The sequence below is a fragment of the Arachis ipaensis genome, chromosome B9, assembly GCF_059453495.1.
Source record: "Arachis ipaensis isolate K30076 ecotype BB chromosome B9, ASM5945349v1, whole genome shotgun sequence".
Taxonomy (NCBI): Eukaryota; Viridiplantae; Streptophyta; class Magnoliopsida; order Fabales; family Fabaceae; genus Arachis; species Arachis ipaensis.
In genome coordinates, this window is record NC_142444.1 from 67,895,976 (window position 1) to 67,916,569 (window position 20,594).

Below are 20,594 nucleotides of genomic sequence, written 5' to 3' on the forward strand. Positions count from 1 at the left end.
CCATATAGCATTATGCACTTTTCTACATTACTTTACTCTACTATTCAATGCTTGCTTTTCACAAATTCTCTTTACTATTGTTTTCATTGAATTTAATTGTCAATACAAACATTTTGGCTTGTTACAACTGATGCTTGGTCTATGCTACTCATGCCCTTTTCCGGCATGCCAATAAACACCTTGCATCCACTTATCTTTCGATGCACTGACTATTTTTCATTGTTGGCTTTTCACATGTACTCGAGAGCATGTGTTAATGTCAACTACATCCTAATGTGCATCCATCACCACTCTTCCGTTCTCTTCCTTGCTATATATCTATTTGAATTTAATTTACTTTCTCCTCTCTTTTTAGGATGGCCACCAAGAAAGGAAAGGAGAAAGCAACTCATAAACCTCCAGCAAGAAGAGGCACTAAAAGAGCATCAGTGGCAGAGCCGTCTTCAACCGCAGTCAAGCCCTCAACAAAAAGAGTTAAGAGGATAATAAAGGTTGATGACAAAGAGAAAGCCTTTCCAGCAAAGGAAACTGCGCGATTTTCCAATCGCTACTGTGAGCAGATGTTCCCTATCCTGGCAAAAAGGAACTATAACAATGAATACCTTCTTTTCCTCCCGTCCAATATTGCTACCTTTGTTGAGCCGCAAATTGAACGAAGACAATGGGATTTCCTACGGAGACAGCCAAGGCAGGTCAATCTTTCTTGGGTAGTTGAGTTCTACTCTAACTTCTATATGCCAACCCTGCAGTCTGTTTATGTCCGGCAGAAGCAAGTCCCCATTACGGAAACAGCCATTCAGCAAGCTCTGAGTCTTCCCCCTATTCCAGAAGGAATGGACGCCTTCCAAGAAGCCGCACTTAAGCACCAGAGGTACCAATTTGACTGGGACTCCGTTCTCGGAGTTATCGCATTACCTGGCAGCCGTTGGATCTACAGATACCACCGTACCTGCCCTAAAGGAATCTTGGCTTCAGCACTTACCTTGGAGGCTCGCGTATGGGCACAGATCATGTCCCATTACGTCTTTCTGAGCACTCATGAGTCCTCCTTCACTGCGGACATGGCTGTTCTACTATGGTGCATCCTTACAGACCAACCTCTGAATCTCTCACGACATATCCAGAATGCTATGGGACACGTACAAATTGCGGGCAATTTACCTTTTCCCGCCTTGGTCTCAGATCTTGTCTCAGCCGCCGGAGTCTCCTACAGAGCTGGGGACACCAAAGCCGTGCTTCCACGGGATGATCAGTATGTCCCTAACGAAAAATACCTCAGACTCCCAGCAGCCACTACAAGCCTTCCTACTACTCCAGTTGAAGATACTCCTTCTTCAACACCACAAGCACCTACAACTGATGAATTGCTCCAGCAGATAATCAAGAGGTTAGATCGGCAAGAACACAAAGCTAAGTTGAGAGAGCGCCGTAACAACCGAAGATTCAAACACCTCAGGGAGCTACTTAGAGGAGATTGCAAAGACTCAGACACCCTGGAATCCACTTCTTTTACTAGCACAGGGAGCCATGATGGTCCTGATTGTGGAGATACTGCTACCAGCCCATCCCTGTTCCTGACAGACGGCACCGAGGACAGTGCAAAGCCTTAAGTGTGGGGAGGTCGGTCAGTACCTGACTTCCGGAGGTAATTTCTCTTCTCTAGCACCAATAATTAGGATATTTTAGTTAGATTTTCTTTCTTTTATAGAATAGAATAAATTGCATAGGTTAGGATAGTTGCATGCATGTTCTACTTGATTGAAAAGACAATAAGTTTCTTTTAAGACTCTATCTTTGGAACAAAATTTTACTAATTTTTCAAAATTTTTATGATAAATTTGCTTGAGTTGTATTTGGAACATGACATTTGAGCTAAAGAACACACAACCTTAAAATTTGAGCCTTTATGTATGGTTACATTATTTAACCATAGTTATTTCATTCTTGTGTGTTTACTTCTCTATGATTGTAATCTATATTTTGTTTTATCTTATATGTCTAATATTTATTATATTTGCATGCTTGCATATGATTGAGGCCATTATTTGTTTAAACTCACTTATCCAAATTAAGCCTACCCTTTTCAATTACCTTTGTTAACCACTTTGAGCCTTTAAATCCCATTTGTTCTATATTTTACCACATTATTAACCTTAAGCTGAAAAACAATTGTATATCCCAAATTGAATCTTTGGTTAGCTTAAGATAGAATTGTGTGTGCTAGTTAAGTATGGGAAATTGTCGGAACAAAAGTTGTTAAGGGAATGTGTCATGAGAATTTAATGGAAATTTGGATACCTACTCATGTGAAACTATAAGAATAAAAAATCTATGTGCATTGATAAGCTATATTTATTTTAATGTCAAAATATATATATATATATATATATATATATATATATATAATATAAATAAATAAGGGGACAAAATTACCCCAATGTTAAATTCAGAATTCAAAGATCAATGCACATATGATAGAATCAAATACAAAGTTGATACATGAGTATGGATTGAAAAAGGGAATTTTGGGTAGCTAGGTATGAACTTTAAGATTACATTAAATATATACAAGTTGGATTGGAGCTTGGGTTAATTAAAGATTCAATTTATTAGCTCACTTGACCAAATGTATACACCTATCTGTACCTTAGCCCCATTACAACCTTGAAAAGACCTCATGATGTTTGCATTGGTATATTAACTGTTGTTGATTGGTTAGGAGAATAACAAAAGTTAGAAAGCATGATTAGAGAAGGATAGAGTGATTACCCTATACACTAGAAATTAGAGCGTACATACATTATCAGTGAGGGTTCAATGCTTGAATTTTCATGTTCCCTGCTTTCATGAGCTATCTTCTTGCACTTTTATCTGTTTTATTGTATAATGATAGAATTAGTGGAATTTGATTTGTAATTATTTTGAAGAGCTTATTTACTTTTGATCAAGTGGGCAAGAATCATATAGTTGCATTTATTTATATATATATATAGGCTTGTATTGCATTTCATGAGTTTCTACATGTTCATACTTATTTCCTTATCTCCTTCAATTAAGCATGAGGACATGCTAATGTTTAAGTGTGGGGAGGTTGATAAACCACTATTTTATGGTTTATATTGTGTTTAATTGTGTGGTTTTATCATGATCCTTACCCACTTATTCATTAAATTAGCATGAAATTATAATTCCTTCCTGAACTTATAACATGTTTGAAAACTGCTTCCTAGAGACTTTAATTATGTATTTTTAATTCTCCTTTATTCCATTCGATACCATGATCTGTGTGTTGAGTGTTTCAGACTTTATAGGGCAGGAATGAGTTGGAGATTCGAAAGGAAGCTAGCAAAAATGGAAGGAACACAAGAATTTGAGGAGATAACCAACGAGAAGTGACGCGGTCGCATGGCTCACGCGGCCGCGTCGGATTGGAAAAGCTCAAGCAATGCGGTAGCGTGGACGACACGAACGCGTGGCAAGGAAAAGCGCGAATGATGTGTCCGCATGGATGACGCGATCGCGTGACGTGTGCGATCTGCATAATCTGCAGAATTCGCTGGGGGCAATTTTGGACCTTATTTCGACCCAGTTTTTGGCCCGGAATAGCAGACTAGAGCCAGAGAATATGCAGAAACAAAAGACAACATTCATTCTACACAGTTTTCAGTTTTAGATCTAGTTTTACTCCTTTAGGTTTTTCTCTCTAGGTTTTATAATTTTAATTTTTAATTGGTCTTAGCATTGGAACATTGAGAAGAGTTATTTCCTCATCAAGACTTCGTCATTCTAGTTCGTTCTCTTAACTTGGTTTTATTCTTCCATGTTATTTGCTTTGTTCAATTTTGTCATTTGAATACTTTCATGATTATTTAATACAAGAATTATTTCTTCCATTTTAATTTATTTTCCATTCCAATAATCATGTCTTCTTTTAATTCTCCTTCATATGTTATGGATTTATTATTTACAATAAGCGAGTAGTTTCTTCACTTGATGGGGAGTTGATTGAAAGAAACTCTTGAGTTGGAAGGATTGAAAGAGAATTTATAATTGGGTTAACTGTTGGATTGCTATCCAGTCACTAACACCAATCCCTTTGAACTAAGTGGGTTGCAACTCGTGAATAGATCTAGCATTCCAACTTGTTTGACTTTCCTTTGCCTAGTAAAGGATAACTAAATAGAACAACCATTAATTATAAATTAATCTTGAAATCATCCCATCAATAATAGAGATTCCAACTAATCAACTCCCAGTCAAGGCTTTTATTCATATTATTTAAATTTTCTCAATTTAATTTTCTATCTACTCAACTCAACCTTTTGGAACATCTGATTAATAAAATAGCACACTTTTCTGCAACTCGTTGGGAGACGATCTGGGACTCCAACTCCCAGTAATTTTTTATTTAAACTCTCTGTGACATATTTCGAAATTGATAGGCAAATTTTCAGTGAGTTAAGAACTATACTTGCAACGTAACTATTTTAATAATTTTTAATTCACCAACTTCTGTGTCTCATCAGCGTCCCAACCTCCGCTACGAGGTAAGTTCTTGAGGAAGTCCACAGTGGCATGTGTGGCAACCACCTCGGGGTGCGAGCTCTTTCCAAAAAGGTACTTCGAGCTGGTTTTTATTGGCTGAACCTACAAAAGGAAGCAACAGAGTTCGTCAAAACATGCCCCCCATGTCAGAAGCACGCCAACTTTCACATCGCACCACCCGAAGAACTCATCTATGTCACCTCACCCTGGCCATTCGCAAAGTGGGGGCTCGACCTTCTCGAACCATTCCCTCAGGGATCAAGGCAAGTCAAGTTCCTTATTGTAGGAATAGACTGTTTCACAAAATGGATCGAGGCTAAACCTTTAGCCACTGCCACCGTCCCAAGAAGTCAGAAATTCTTGTATAGAAACATTGTCACAAGGTTTGGGGTCCCATACTCTATTACCACAGACAATGGCACTCAGTTCACCGACACAGGCTTCAGAAACCTGGTGGCTGATTTAAAAATTAAGCACCAGTTCACCACTGTAGAACACCCACAAGCCAATGGACAGGCAGAAGCCGCCAACAACGTCATACTGGCTGGGTTAAAACGGAAACTACAGGACACCAAGGGAGCTTGGGACGAAGAGCTCCGCAAGTCCTATGGGCATACCGGACAACACCATACTCCACCATCGGAAAATCACCATTCCAACTTGCTTATAGAATGGAGGCAATGATTCCCATAGAAGTAGAAGAAGGATCCCATAGTGATCCTCTACAACGAAGACACCAACTCCCATGCTCAAAGGGAAGAGCTCGACCTACTTCCAGAAGTCTGAGAAAGAGTTCGGATCAAAGAGGAAGCTCTAAAGCGTCGAATGGCTCTAAAGTATAATCGGAAGGTAATCCAGCGAAGCTTTGCCATCCAAAATGACATCAGAGCAGGTCGGTCAGGAGAGGGAAGCTAGCAGCTAACTGGAAAGGGCCATACCAAGTTACAGAAGTACTAGAAAAAGGCTACTATAAGGTGTCCGACCTTGAAGGGCAAGAGCTACCAAGGTCATGGCATGCCTGTAACCTAAGAAGTTATAAATTCCCTAAAAAATTTTCCTACCAAGATGCATTAATCAAAGCTCATAAAATACAAAAATTCATCGCCGATTACAAAGAGGTCGGCAAAGTGAAGTGATAGAAGCAAGTTAATGCAAGAAGTTATAAAAAGTAACCCATAAAAAGTGACCTGATGAGGTCTAACTAAAAATGGGATTACTAAAAATAACTTAAGAAGGCCCGACAGAGAAGTCAGACCAATGAAAGAATCACTGAAAAGGGACAAAAACACCTCGCAAAGGCCAAAGAAAGGTTAAAAAACCAAGGCCCGAAGTGCTCAGCTAAAAAGGTACAAAGTCCTGGAAAAGATCTTATTTAAAGCAAGAGCACAAAAATGGAGCTAAAAAGTCGTCCAAATAAACTATAAAGAAAAGGTTCCCCTTCGGAACTCTACCTAAAAAGTTGTTGTAATATGACTAAAAGCTCGGGCAACAAAGCTACATAGGTCGACGTCAGCTAGGAAGAGGCACGACCCAAAAAGACAAAGACGACCTCGAAAAAAGAACAAGCAAAAAGCTAAAAAGGTTGAAAAAAACCTTAAGACTCAAAAGTGCTTAGCTAGAAGGGTACAACTCCGCTCAAACAAGACACGATCTCAAAGCAGGGCTACAAAGTCATCCGAACAAACTAAAAAGATTCTATGCAAAGAACACTAAAAAGTTATCAGACAAGTCACTAAAAAGCCTGGATACCAAGCCGCAAGGATATCTTTGCAAAAATAGAGGGTTGAACACAAACTCAAAACAAGGCGTGATCCAAAAGGCAAAGGTAGAAAACCCACACCACCACTCAAAAGAGAACGGACTGGGATGTACCAAATCTCTAGAAAATTTGCAAGGATTGCAAGGATAAAAAATCAATAAAGGAACAACTTCCAAACATCAAATAACTCATCAAAGGTTTGATTGACGTATCAGTAAAATACATCCTTCAGATTAAAACATTAAAAGACTCAAAGGCTGCCTAAATGACAGCCCCAGAGTTTAAGGTGTTTGTTTTCTAAATTAAAAGTTGCTAAGAAGCAACCAAATGTCACAGAAAGGCATCCACAAAGACTTACAAAAACTAAACAAGTTCAACAAAGTCCACAGGATGGACTGTACCAATACATAAACAAAACAAAGTTATAGTAACAAAATCACAGGGGATCCAAGTTCGCCCCAGTAGCAACATCCTTTAGAGGAGGAGGAGGCATGGTAGAGATCGGGATGGCATTGACAACTCCGTTGGGCCTGTTTAGAATCTCCACGTCCGGCTCGGACTCAGGAGGGACCACCTCACCAGAAGGAGTCGAAGAGGCTGAAGCTACAGAAGCCTTGGCCGGTGGCGCAGGGGGAGGACCCTCATCATCATCATCTGGAGTAGGCACGATCTTGCCATCCTCTACCACATTATCCATGCTGAATAAGGAGAGATCGGCCTCGGGAGTAAGAACTCGGACCTAAGCCTTCAGGATCTCATACATGTCGGTCATACTGCTCACCATATGGCCCTAAAGCTCGGCATAATCATCTTGGGCAGACTGAAGCCTCTCCTTAGCTTCCAATAACTCACCATAGGTCTGAGTATAGCTCTCTTTACACTTCTTAGCAGCTTCCTCGGACAGATTAGCAGCTGCCTCCGGCACAGTAGCCCGATCCTTCTCCTTTTCTACATCAAGCTCCAATTTAGCCACCTTGGCATCCAGCTCGCCTTTCAAAGTCTTAATCCTATCATATTCAGACTTAGCATCTTCCATAAAAGCTCTGGTAGCATGAACCGAAAACTCCTGGACAACTCGGGATAAGGCCGCCATCCTAATGTTATTGCTCGTTATGAAGTCAAGGTGGTGAAGGATCAAAATATCGTCCAGAGGGACTTTCCCATGGGGAGCAATCAATTCTGTGGCAAAAGCCACACCATCAAATTCTTTGTCATTAAGGTTATAAGTCCCAACAGTCTTTTGCCTCTTGGGAGGAGGATCAGCAGTGGTAGGAGAGGAGGCAGCACCAGAGGTCGTCTGAGACGGGTCGGACAGAAATGGCCAAATTCTCAGGGTCGGGATAATCTTCCTTGGATCCTGAGACTCAGCTGCCGGCTTTTCGGAGGCAGCTGTGCCGAAGACCCCTCCCCTGACGTCTCATGTGTCAGATTTTGGGCCGCCATCGCTTTCTTGGCCTTCCGAAAGGACTTCATAGAATCTGAAGATTTAACCATCTCTAAAAAGAAAGTCAGGAAAAATAATTACACAGTCGGAAGAAGATAAATTCACAAATAAAGAATAGAAAACCAAACAGAAAGAAGTCGGACGCTACCTAGCTCAGCACGAAGAAGGGAAGGATCTCCTAAAAACTTCTTAGTATCCAGTTGAAAAGGTTCCCCCCAATGCTCCTCCAAAACACTCACAAAAGCATGTTCTACCTCATCTAAACTCTCCCAAGTGTATTTTAAGGCTACAAGATCTTTTTGCCACCACAAAGGAAAGGTCGGCTCATCATTCTCATCCAAAAGGAAAGGGCGAATGCCCTCAATAGCTCGGATCTTTAAAGTAGTAATTTTTAAAGTCACGAAATGATTCATCAAACATTGAGAACACTTTTTTCCCCTGGGTAGCTCAGAAAGAAATCCAATAAGCTTTCTTCTTAGCCACTCCAGGTTTGGTCAAAACAAACAGGTAAAGGAAAAGAGACTGGGAAGGATGAACACCTAGTTCTCGACACAATAATTGAAAAATATTTATAAAGGCCCAAGAGTTCGGATAAAGTTGCGAAGAGGCCACATTACAGTTCCATAAGAGCTCGGTTTCAAATGGAGTGAAAGGAATGGTAATATTCAGCTGAGAAAAGAAGTAGTCATAGGCATAAAAGAAAGGTCGCTCTGTCCGTACTAAAGGAGGGAAACTAACTCTTTCCTCAAGGTTGGGCGACACTAATTCATAATTCTTCTCATCTTCCCTACACTCACAGATTCTATGAAAGTGCCTAAGTCTCTCACAGTACTCAGGATCGGCTACGGTAACACACATCAGGACTATGGAGTCTAGCCAATTAGCCATACCAGCAGGGACCTTGGTGGACATGTCGACAATGTTCTTACAAGAAGACATAAAGCAACTACACCTACAGCAAGAAAAATAAACAGAGTCACTACAAAAAATAACTCGAACAGCAACAGAAAACGAAGGAACAACTAACAAGTAACAAGTATGGCAGCAAAAGGACACCCCAGGATCCATGCAAAGCAAAGAAATCAAAAGACCCAGGGGCACCCTTTGGAGGCAGTACAGATGCGGAAGAAGCCCATAGGGAGATCAAAACCATAGCCCCTTCACCAAAGAGAAAAAGGTTCACCTAAAGCGCCTACATTTCCCCAAACCAAGCAATGAAGACTAAAAGATCGCGACTTCAAAGAAACGCAATCACCAGAAAGCTCTCAAAAAGCCCAGCAAAATCAAAACTTTATACAAATAAGCACACAGCAGTAAAGTACAGAGAAGCACGATGATCAAAACGCGTAAAATAAAAAGACATGAAGCAAAAAGCACCAACCTGCGGAAGAAGTTAAAACGAGCAAAGCAGTGAGCCACGAAACAATCTTCACCAAAGATAATGGAAGCTCCAAAAAACCAAGAAAGGAATGATCTTGAGGATGAAGAAAAGGAAGCTTCTTTCGCTGAGCAAAAGAAATGCACGAAAATACCAAAAGCAAACTTCAGGAAAGAAACGAGCTTAGGGGCAAGATCGAAGGATGAAACGAAACAGAAAGGAGAAGGAAGCTGAAACTAAGAGCAAAACCTCCTCTTTGATTTCAAAACAAAAGCTTAAAGAGGGAAAAGAAACAGCGAAACAAAATGAAAGCCCAATTAATAGGCATTAAAGGCGCGTGCGTATTCCCAAGAAAGTAACCCCTTCAAGAAACAGACGTGGTAATAAAGGAGTGAAAGCAAAAAATTCTTCGCATTCAAACAGATTGGACCAAAATTCTTGAGCATGACTTCCCCAAAGAGATCAAATCTCATAAAGCATGACCTCATGGAAAGGTCCGAGCTCAAGAAGGGGCACTGTTCATACCCTGGGTCGAGCTAGGTGATCTGGGTTGGACGAAGACAAAAATGACCGACCTCTTACAAGGTTGGCTCGCCACTGACCTCTTCTCAAAGAGCTCGACCAAATTATTATAAGGGCCTAAGCAGGCCCAAAGCAGAAGATCACAGCCCACCTAAAGGCAGTTGGCCAAGGATAAGTGGACTTACCAACAAAAGATAAGATAACATAACTAACTTATCTCAAGGAAGGTCACTCCACAGTACTATAAATAAACTGGAGCACCCAGGTATAACTCATACTCTGATTCTACACAAAATACCTACCTAAAGCTCGTGCTAACTTAAGCATCAGAGTCTCTTACAGATACCACCACCCACCAGTGACCAAGGATCAGCAGCATCCCAAGATTCAGTAAGTCGGACCCAACAGCTCCGATCACACCCAAAGATCTCATCCGAGATCGACCTCCAGTTTCAGGTAACCCTCGAAACAATTAGGTTCAAAGGAGTGTTTAACACTTGGTAACTTGGGTTAACTAATCCGGGATTACCAACCAAAAGTTCATTGTCAAGAGCAACCTAACTACAAAACATTTAGTAACTCAAAGAGGTGCTGGGCATCTATGTCTCTAGGTTGAATTGTAAGCCAAGTGCTTGTGGTGTGTATGTGTTAAGGAGAGGCTTGAGTTAGTAAGTCTGAGGGGTGCTTTAACACCCAACACCTTGAGCCAACTGGGTTGGGAGTGTTGACTGAAAGCTTACCATAAAGAGCTGCCTTAACACAGAACACTAAGCTTCAAAAAAGAATAAGTCTCTAAGAAAAAAAAGCAATAAGTTAACACAAAGGATCAGAGAATAAGTTGGCTCACCAACGTTGCCCATCAATGAGGCTCAAAAGGAAGGGAAGCAACGTTAGTGGCCAAAGTTGGCTCACCAATATTGCCTATCAATGTTGCCTAGCATGAGGAGTAACGTTGGTGGCCCAAAGTTGGCTCACCAACGTTGCTAGCAAAATTTGGTACCAACGTTGGTGTGCCAACGTTACTTCAAGTTAGCACACCAACATCTTCAATAGATTCTCAAGTTGGAGCTGGAAAAATAGCTAGTGTGTGTACGCATGAGGCCTTGTGCACACGCACAAAAGGAAAATTTGCAAGTGTGCGCACGCACAAGGTATGATGCGTACGCACAACAAGAGAACGTTGGTGCACCAACGTTGGTGACTAACGCCAGTGGCAATGTTCCTAAAGGATTTTAAAGGGAACGTTAGCCACTGTTTGTGCACTAACGTTGGTGACTAACACCAAGGCCAATTCCAATTTTAATGGCACTAATGCAAGCTCATGAACGTTAGTGAGCTAATGCCTATGTCAACGTCAGAAAGAGCCACTCTTAACTTGCTTCAACTAAGGCTAAAGCCCACATCCAAAGACTTGAAGATTGATCTGGAAAGTGTAAAAATAGGATAGATTTTCAAGTTAGAAAGGAGGCTGGGAAGCAGGGACCCTAATTGGGAAACCCTGAATCATTTTTTTGTACTTTCTTTTACTTTCATGTACTTTTCTTTTCTTTTGGATTTTGCTGAGCAATGATGAACTAAACCCCACATCATTAGGGGGAAGAGCTCTATTGTAATTCATATGATTGAATGAAATTCTTCTTCTTCTCAATCCGCTTGTTGTAGCTAAGAGATAACTTCTATTTTCATTTTGATCAATTCACTCTGGAAGGGGATTTTAGATCCATAAATTTCTATGTGAGCCTCGGAAGGGGAATCATGGAAATTAGATTGAAGCTCTATCTCTCACAACTCTCTTGATCAACACCATTCGGGAGGAATTGAGATCTTGAGAGTTTGTGTGGCTCATGGATAAGAGATATGCACTTAACCTCTTCTCATGACAATTGGATCAAGGAATTGGCAAATTGATTGTGATTAGAGAAATTGGGTTGCCAAGGAATTGGGACTCAATTAATTCTAATCCGCCATAGATCTACTTCATATGATTGAGAATGAAGTTGAGACCCATTGATTCATGATGGATTATGATATCTCCAATCCCTAATGAATCTTTCTCTTTGATTTTCTTCACTTTGATTTCCTTGAATTCACTTTAGTTGCCTTGAATTTATTTCTTCCTTTTAATTCCCAGCACCCAAAGCACTTTACATTTCATGCAATTTACTTTTCATTGCTATTTACATTCTTGCCTTTACTTTCTTGTCATTTAAGCTTCAGCTCATTTAAGTTTCTTGTCCTTTAAGTTTCATTCCTTTACATTTCTGTCATTTAAGTTTCTGTCCTTTACTTTTCAGCACTTAAATTTTCAATACTCTACATCCTGTTGTTCTATTTTCATTGTGGATCTATTTTTTGCTCATTAAATTTCACCAAACTCTTTTAAATATTAGCTTGACTAGATAATTCTCCTCACTAAAGTTGCTCAATCCATCAATCCCTATGGGATCGACCTCACTCATGTGAGTTATTACTTGATGATTCGGTACACTTGCCGAAGGGAATTTATGCTGTGCAAATTCCCAGTCATCAAGTACTCTATAGATTCTATGATCTTCAACCAAGCATTCAAGGGAACTTCAATGGGCTCCTCATGAACCTTGGGTTCTATCAATTCTTTAATAGGGAAGTTCTCAATTGGCATAGGGTTGCCAACTATCCCTATTGTGGCATTCAACGCCAAGACTTATGTTTCTTTGGGCGTTGAATGCCCAGCTTGAATACCTTCACTGGCGTTCAACGCCAGTGGTTGTGCATTTGTGGGCGTTGAACGCCCAGTAAGGACTTCCTTACTGGTGTTCAACACCAGTGATGGTGCCTTTGTGGGTGTTGAACGCCCAGTAAGGAGTTCCTTACTGGCGTTCAACTTCAAGGATGGTTCCTTGTTTGGCGTTGAACGCCTAGTAGGGAATTCCTTACTGGCGTTCAACACCAAATCATCTCCCTCAGATTCGGCCTCAATGTCCACTGTGATGGCCTTGCACTCCTCTCTTGGGTTCACTTCAGTGTTACTAGAAAGAGTGTTAGGAGGGGTCTCAGACATTCTCTTGCTCAGCTGACCAACTTGTACCTCCAGATTTCTGATGGAGGACTTAGTTTCTGTTATGAAACTATAAGTGATCTTAGAGAGTTCAGAGACTATAGTTGCTAGGTCAGAAAGCCTCTGCTTAGAAGTCTCTTTCATGAGAGGTTAGGATGATTTCTCCATGAAGGGTTGTAGGTGTTTCCATATGGTTCTTCCATGTAATTCACCTCCTCCATTGAAGGTTGATCTGGATCATAGGCCTCTCCATCATAGGAGGTATCTTGAGTGCTGCCAGTTGTAGCTTGTGATCCAGTCAAGTTCTGAGAGATCATATTGACCTATTGGGTCAAGATCTTGTTCTAAGCCAATATGGCATTCAGAGTGTTAACTTCCAGGACTTCTTTCTTCTGAGCTACCCCATTGTTCATATGGTTCCTCTCAGAAGTGTACATGAATTGGTTGTTTGCAACCATTTCAATGAGTTCCTGTGCCTCTTCTGGCATTTTCTTAAAGTAGAGGGATCCACCAGCAGAATGATCCAAGGAAATCTTGGATATCTCAGATAGGCCATCATAAAAGATTCCTAGGATAGACCATTCTGAAAACATATCAGGAGGACATCTCCTTATCAGTTGCTTGTATCTTTCTCAAGCTTCATAGAGGGATTCACCCTCTCTTTGTCTGAAGGTTTGAATTTTCACCCTGAGCTTGCTCATCTTTTGGGGTAGAAAGAACTTGGCCAAGAAAGCATTGACCAACTTTTCCCAAGAGTTGAGGCTTTCCTTATATTGAGAATCTAACCATATTTTAGCTCTGTCTTTGATAGCAAAAGGGAAAAGCATAAGTCTGTAGACCTCAGAATCTACTCCATTGGTCTTTGTGAATTCAGATAGGAACTGATGTGGATCTTCCAGTAGAAGTCTATAAAATTTGCAATTCTGTTGCAAGAGAGAGACTAACTGAGACTTTAGCTCAAATTTATTTGCTCTAATGGAAGGTATGGAGATACTTCTTCCATAGAGGTCAGAAGTTGGTGCAATGAAGTCACCAAGAACCTTTCTTGCATCTCCTTTATTATTCTGTTTGGCTGCCATATCTGTGTTTTCAGCTTCTTATTCGAATAGCTCTATGAGGTTTCCTCTGGAATGTTATGCTTTAACTTATTGCAAATGCTTCCTTAGAATTCTCTCAGGTTTCGGATCAGGATCAAAGAGAGTTTCTTTATCTCTGTTCATGCTCATAAACAAGAAAAAAAAACAAGAAAGAAGAAGAATGGGAGCTCTATGTTAAAGAATAGAGGACTCCCTGTGAGATGTGAAGAAGAAAGAAGAATGAAGATTGAGCGAAGAGAAGAACAATTCAAATGAAAGGGGGTAAAGAATTTGAAAATTAAGAAGTGAAAAGAGAAACTAGAATTAAAATATTTTTGTTTTTTTTATTTATTAATTGAATTCGAAAATAAAAACTAATGAACTAAAAAGATTTGAAAACTAAATGATGATTTTCAAAAATAGAAAAGAGAGAAAGAAGTAGGAGATTTTTGAAAATATGAGAGAGAAGAATTAGTTACGAAGTTTTGAAAATGAAGAAAGAGAAAACAAGTAACTAATTAAGAAAGATTTGAAATTAAGATAAGATAGAAGATTTGAAAAAGATTTAATTTTAAAATTTGAAATTAGAAAAGATAAGATAGAAATTGAAAAGATTTGAAAAAGATTTGATTTTAAATTTTGAAATAGAAATAAGATAAGATAAAGATTTGAAAATAAGTTGAAAAGATAAGATATGATGAAGATTTAAAAAAAGATTTGGAAAGATAAGATTTGAAATTTGATTTTTGAGAAAGATTTAATTTTGAAATTGAGTTTTAAAATTTGAATATAAAGTAAGATAAGATGAGATTTTTGAAATTTAAAGAAAGATAAAAAGATAAGACAGTGATTTGAAAAAGATATGATTTTTTTGAAAAGATTTAAAATTAAGATAAGATAAGATAATGATTTTAAAATAAAGATAGAAAAGATATTTTTTGGTATTTTGATTTCATGAAGAAAGAGAAAAATAACCAAAAGACACCAAACTTAAAACTTTTAAGATCAAAACAAGAAAAGAAACAAGAACAACTTGAATTCTAAGAAAGAACATTAAGAACAATTTTCGAAAATTTAAAGGAAACAAAGAACACACAAAGGACACCAAACTTAAGAATTGACACCAGACTTAAACAAAAGGCACTATTTTTGAAATTTTTTTGAAAAGAAAGCAAGAAAGTTCGAAACTTTAACAAGAACAAGAACAAAGACTCAAACAAAAACATAAAGATCAAATGGAAAAGCAAAGATTTTTGAAAAATTTTTTATTTTTTCGAAAAAGGGAAACAAGAGACTCAAACAAAATTAAAAAGTACCTAATCTAAGCAACAAGATAATCCAGTAGTTTGTCAAATCCAAACAATCCCCGACAACAGGACCAAAAACTTGGTGCACGAAACTGGCTACGCAGAATTTACACACATAAACTGGCAAGTATACTGGGTTGTCCAAGTAATACCTCAGGTGAGTGAGGGTCGATCCCACGGAAATTGTTGGTTTCAGCAAGCAGTGGATACCTTGCAGATCTTAGTTAGGCAGATAGAAATTACAGTTTGTCACAAAACACATATAAACCAGATGAATAGAACGTTACTAGGTAGATAGGAATTCAATGGTGATAGAATGGTTGAGGCTTCGGAGATGCTTTGTCTTTCTGGATAAACTTTTATTACTGTCTTCCTCAATAACCTTCTGATTCCTTCAAAGGCAACCATAAGTGATTAACTTATGTCCTCTCATCAAGTTAACCTCTTTCACTACAACAATCAACCACGTTGAGATTACTCATGTCCTCTCATCAAGCCACCTCTAGGTTTCTCACTGTAGCAGAAGATAAAGCTCTAAGCAGTCCACTCCCCTTCACGATCCTACTTAAGGTGCCACAGACAAGGCAGATCTTCTGGATCAAAAAGTGCTGCTTCTCTGACTCTAGCCTTAATGCCACAGAAACCTCACGCACCCATAGTCAACAGGATTATATATCACATATCCAAAGTTGCTCAGATGCTCTATTGGAATCCGCAATGCAATCTCTAGCTTTAGTTCAATGCTATCCGGGTCAGAAATCACACGGAACCCATGTAGAACAAGGGTGATTGTCATGGGTCACCCTCAATTCATTAGAGGAAGAAGGAGGTTGAATAAGAGAATAAAATCAGACATATTGAATGAAAACAGCAATATTATTGACCCATGAAACTCAGCAGAGCTCTTAACCTTAACCTTTAGAGGTTAATGACTCATGCTATTCAAAAATACAATGGAAAAAGTAAAAGTGGGCAAGAGTCTTTCTAATAACGGTGAACTCTTGTATATATATACTAATATGCTAACTAGGAATTACAGAAATAAGATAAACTAGTCTTGGAGTGTGAAAATCCACTTCTGGGGCCTACATGGTGAGTGTTTGGGCTGAGCTTGAGTGTTTCCCACGAGCTAGTACCCCTTAGGGGTGTTGAACGCTGGCTAGGGACTCCATCCTGGGCGTTGGACGCCAGCTGCTCCCCTGTGGGTGCTAGACGCTAGGAATGGGGCTAGTGGCTGGCGTTGAACGCCAGTTTTGGGCTTTCATTTCCAAAGCCAAGTATGGACTATTATATATTTCTGGAAAGCCCTAGATGTTAGCTTTTCATAGACGTTGAGAGCGCGCCATTTGGACTTCTATCGCTCCATAAAAGCTCTTTCGAGTGCACAGAGGTCAGATCCTGACAGCATCTACAGTCCTTTCTCTGCTTCTGAATCAGACTTTTGCTCAAGCTCATCAATTTCAGCCAAAAAATACCTGAAATCACCATAAAACACACAAACTCCAAGTAGAACCCAAAAATATGAATTTTACACTAAAACCTATGAAAACATAATGAAAACTATATGAAAATGATGCCAAAAAGCGTATAAAATATCCGCTCATCAGGGATGTGTCGGGTTGGCAGTTGAACCGACATTGTGATATCACAGCTAATAGGGCAGACATTCATCATGTGCATCTTCTATATGGTTGCTTGCTTTATTTTCTTGTGCTTTATGCCTAATTGTATAACATGCTTAAGTGCTTCTTGATTACTTGTGCTTTACTTGTATGAATTACTTGTGTTTTCTACTGAGATTGAGGAGGATCGGTAGGCGATGGCGATGGGATCGCATGGCGGTTAGGCTGGCGAAGGCTGTGGGACAGCAATGTGAATGTTAGTTTAGAAATTCCTTAAGATAGAATACCCCGTTTCATTATGGAATTTTAAAGTGATGATTTTAAATTTAGTTATGCTTTAAGTTGAATCTCATGATTGATATGAAGCTCTAGGATTGCCTTTGGCATCCAAGAGTCTTATATCTTACATTACTGGGCATTATTACCATATTGAGAACCGGATAATCTGTTGTTATTTTTCAGATACAGGTCGTAACCCACTTCGGTGAGTTGCGAGATGGCGACAAAGCGGAGGACCTTGATTATCTTTTGAAGTCTTTTGATTACTTTTGTTTAGTACTCTCACTTTTGTATTTTATTTGCCTTAGATGCTTAGTTGAGAGAGATATTGTATAACCGATTTCAACTTTCAAAACTCTGTATGTCTGTATATAACTAGTCGGCCTAAACTCCGCAGGCTGAGGTTAGTATCTTATGATTATTATACTCTTACATCTACCCATGCCTTATCATTTTGTATCTATATCTTGTGCCTTATTGCTTTTAGTTTCGTGTGAACGTTTCACGCTTTTATAACTCTATTTTTGAGCTTATTTCTTCATTGGGCTTCTAGTATTACTATCTTTTTCTATATAGATTAATGTATAAGCCTTAGAATTGTCGTAACCTTTGACTAACCTTGGCTTTACGGCATGAGGTAAGGCTTAGAGTAATTAGGGTGTTACATTTAGTGGTATTAGAGCGGTTCATCCTCGTGAGCCTGAGGGATGGACCGATTGTGCTTCATTGCATACTTTGTGTCTTTTTCATTCATGCTATTTAGGTTATCTGCTTGTTGTATGCATAGCATGCTTGTTTGTGAGTGCCTTTTTGGGATAATTGAAGCACTGAGCTTTAGATATTGAGACTAATCACCTTGATATCGATTGTTTGGTGTGGACAGGACCCTGAATGGCAACTCGCAAACAAGGTCAAATACGTACTCGTAGTGAGGATGAAGGTAACCCGTTGACGGACAATCATACTAAATTCGTGGTTCGAGACTATAGCTTCATGGCTCTTGCTGATTTCCTTAGGAGTGGTCTACCTCTGTTTACCAGAAACGTCGACGCGTTGGTGGCTAACCGGTGGTTTCGAGACGTAGAGAAGTTTTTGCACACTCATCATGTTCCCGAAGTACAGTCTGTAGGAATAGTAACTCGCATGTTAAAGGGAAGCGCTCATCTTTGGTGACAGGAGCTGTGTCATGCCTCACAGGTGGAATTAATCGATATACCATGGGATAAGTTCAAGACAGAGTTTTACGGAAAATATTTCTTGCAAGTGATTTGCACCGCGAAGGAGTTGGAGCTAATGCAGCTGAAGCAGGAGGGTATGTCTATTGCTGAGTATACCCAAGACTTTAACAACTTGTGCCGCTTCTCAAGGACTTGTCAAGGAGATCCAGCTGATTATGAAAAATGGGCATGTACCTAGTATAAAAGGGGACTCAAGAAAGAGGTATTCAACTATGTGAACCCACAAAAGATAGGGAGTTTGGGCGAGTTGGTTAACAAGAGCCAGATTGCAGAAGATTGTTCCATGGATTGGGCCTTGATATTAGAAGGTCAGGATGAGACTGCTATAAATGCACCGTGCAGGCTTGGGTTCTATGTTACTGATGTGGTGGGCCCGGACATATGTCTAGGGATTGTCCGCATGGGAGGACTTCGGATGCAGATCGATGGCAACAACAAGGTAGAGGTAAGCATATAAAATTGGTATAGAATATTTCTAGGACCAACATTTAGTTCAATTCTATTTTATGGAACGTTGTCGTTAGGGCTAGCCAAACTTAGCGTCGGAGGAACAAATTGGAGAAGATAATTCTGGAAGACGTAGCCAAGCGATTCGGATTCTTAGTGACAAACAATTAAAGTAACCCAGTGGAAGGTGTGAGAGAGCATTGACATGGTGGAATTATGAAAGATGAAGTACTTTAATGACTTGAATTAGGTTAGCAGTATTAAGTAGTAGAACACTTTATGGAAAGAGGGGCAGTTGTAGCTAAGGGTTATATACTCTTGGCAATGAATGTGACTCTGCATGGATAACCGACAGTTGAACAAAGTGACTGTGAAGAGCAAGTATCCATTGCCGAGGATAAATGACTTAATCAATCAATTGCAAGGAGCTGGAGTGTTTTCAAAAATTGATTTAAGATCCATTTACCATCAGATAAGGGTGAAGGAAGATGGCAATGGGAGACCTAATGCGAGAGAGATTACCAATGAATGCTTGTGACTCGATATGTCTTCCTTTTGTAATCCACGTTGAAGTACTTTATTCCTCGATCCTTCTTGAGAATTAAATTGAACGTTTCCTAAATCAAACCCTTACTTACATGTGTCCTTGTACGAAACTCATACTCCTTGGCATGAGCCTAAATCTGTTTTGACCTAATCAAGTGTGAGGAATATTTCTATTGAGATAAACCATCAGTAGAGACATAATTTGATTCAATGTGCCTTATTATTTTTTCTAAATATTCTTAATTTGGAATTCCTTTTTAAGGTGCACCCTAATTCTCTTTCTAGTGCATTTTCTTATTTTCTACAACCTTGTCTGATCACAACATAATGTATCTTTTTAATTTCTTACAGATACCATTTGAAATTGTTTGCTCTCTTTTGAAGTTTGGTATCCTTTCAGATAACTTGAGCTCATTTCGACATCACATGAAATCCTTAGATGCAACCGTCGATACATTAGTTTCCTTAGGACACTAATTTTGAACACGAAGGACGAAACTTGTGAGCGTGCGACATCACGAAGAGTTGTGGAGCTTTGCTTTGGTAAATGGATTTACCTATGACTAAATTGACACAAAAGGATATCCTGTTTGTACGGGCGTCAATTGTGGGGAAAATTTTGAAAGAAAGATTAACTACAGAGCTAATGTTTGTGTTGCTGGAACCCCATGAACGAGTTGGGATCTACTGTGACACTTCATGGAAAATCTTGGAGTGCATTCCGATGTAACAATTGGATATAGTGGTTTATGCGTCACGGTGATTGAGGCCATACGAAGTGGATTCTCTGACTCACGATCTAGAGCCTGCTACATTTGTGCTATGTTGAAGATGTGGAGCAAGAAGGGAACTACCTCCATGGAGATGGATGAAACTACTGAAGGATGATGATTTTGGGTTAAGATACCATATGAGGATATCCACATTTGATTTTAGTAACTAGTGAATTATTTAAGTGCAGAGGCAAGTAGAAAAGGAGAAAAATAAAGGGGCACGAATTTAGGCTTGAATTTTGATGGGGTTTGACATTGAGTGGCATTTGATTTAGTTATGATAAGTGAAAATTCATTGGTTGTTTAGTATGTCGAGTTGTAGTGTGGCACTTAAAGTAAAGATGAATAACCAGAATAGATACTCTAGTTTTCCTAGGTAATACAAGTATTGAGATTGATGATTTAATGAGACCTTGAGTTGGGCATAGAGATGTTATAAGGCCCCTAAGTTATGACTTAATCTTAAAATGAGCGTAAAATCCTAATTGGGTCAAGTTGAGGAAGTTCAAGAGTAAGCCTAGATTTTATAATCCGATAATGATGTATGACTTGACTGAATAATTGGGTTAGTTAATTAATTAATGGCTAAAAGTCAGAGTGGCCCAACAGAAGCTTGTGAAA

The 20,594-nt window shown here is 39.3% G+C and overlaps 1 protein-coding gene across 1 annotated transcript; it reads left to right on the top strand.

Moving 5' to 3' along the window:
- Positions 1 to 356: 356 nt before the first annotated feature.
- On the top strand, positions 357 to 1,610 carry LOC148544956 (uncharacterized). The gene has a single exon (XM_088498483.1). The coding sequence runs from the start codon at positions 357 to 359 to the stop codon at positions 1,608 to 1,610; it is 1,254 nt and encodes a 417-aa protein (XP_088354609.1).
- The last annotated feature ends 18,984 nt before the right edge of the window (positions 1,611 to 20,594 follow it).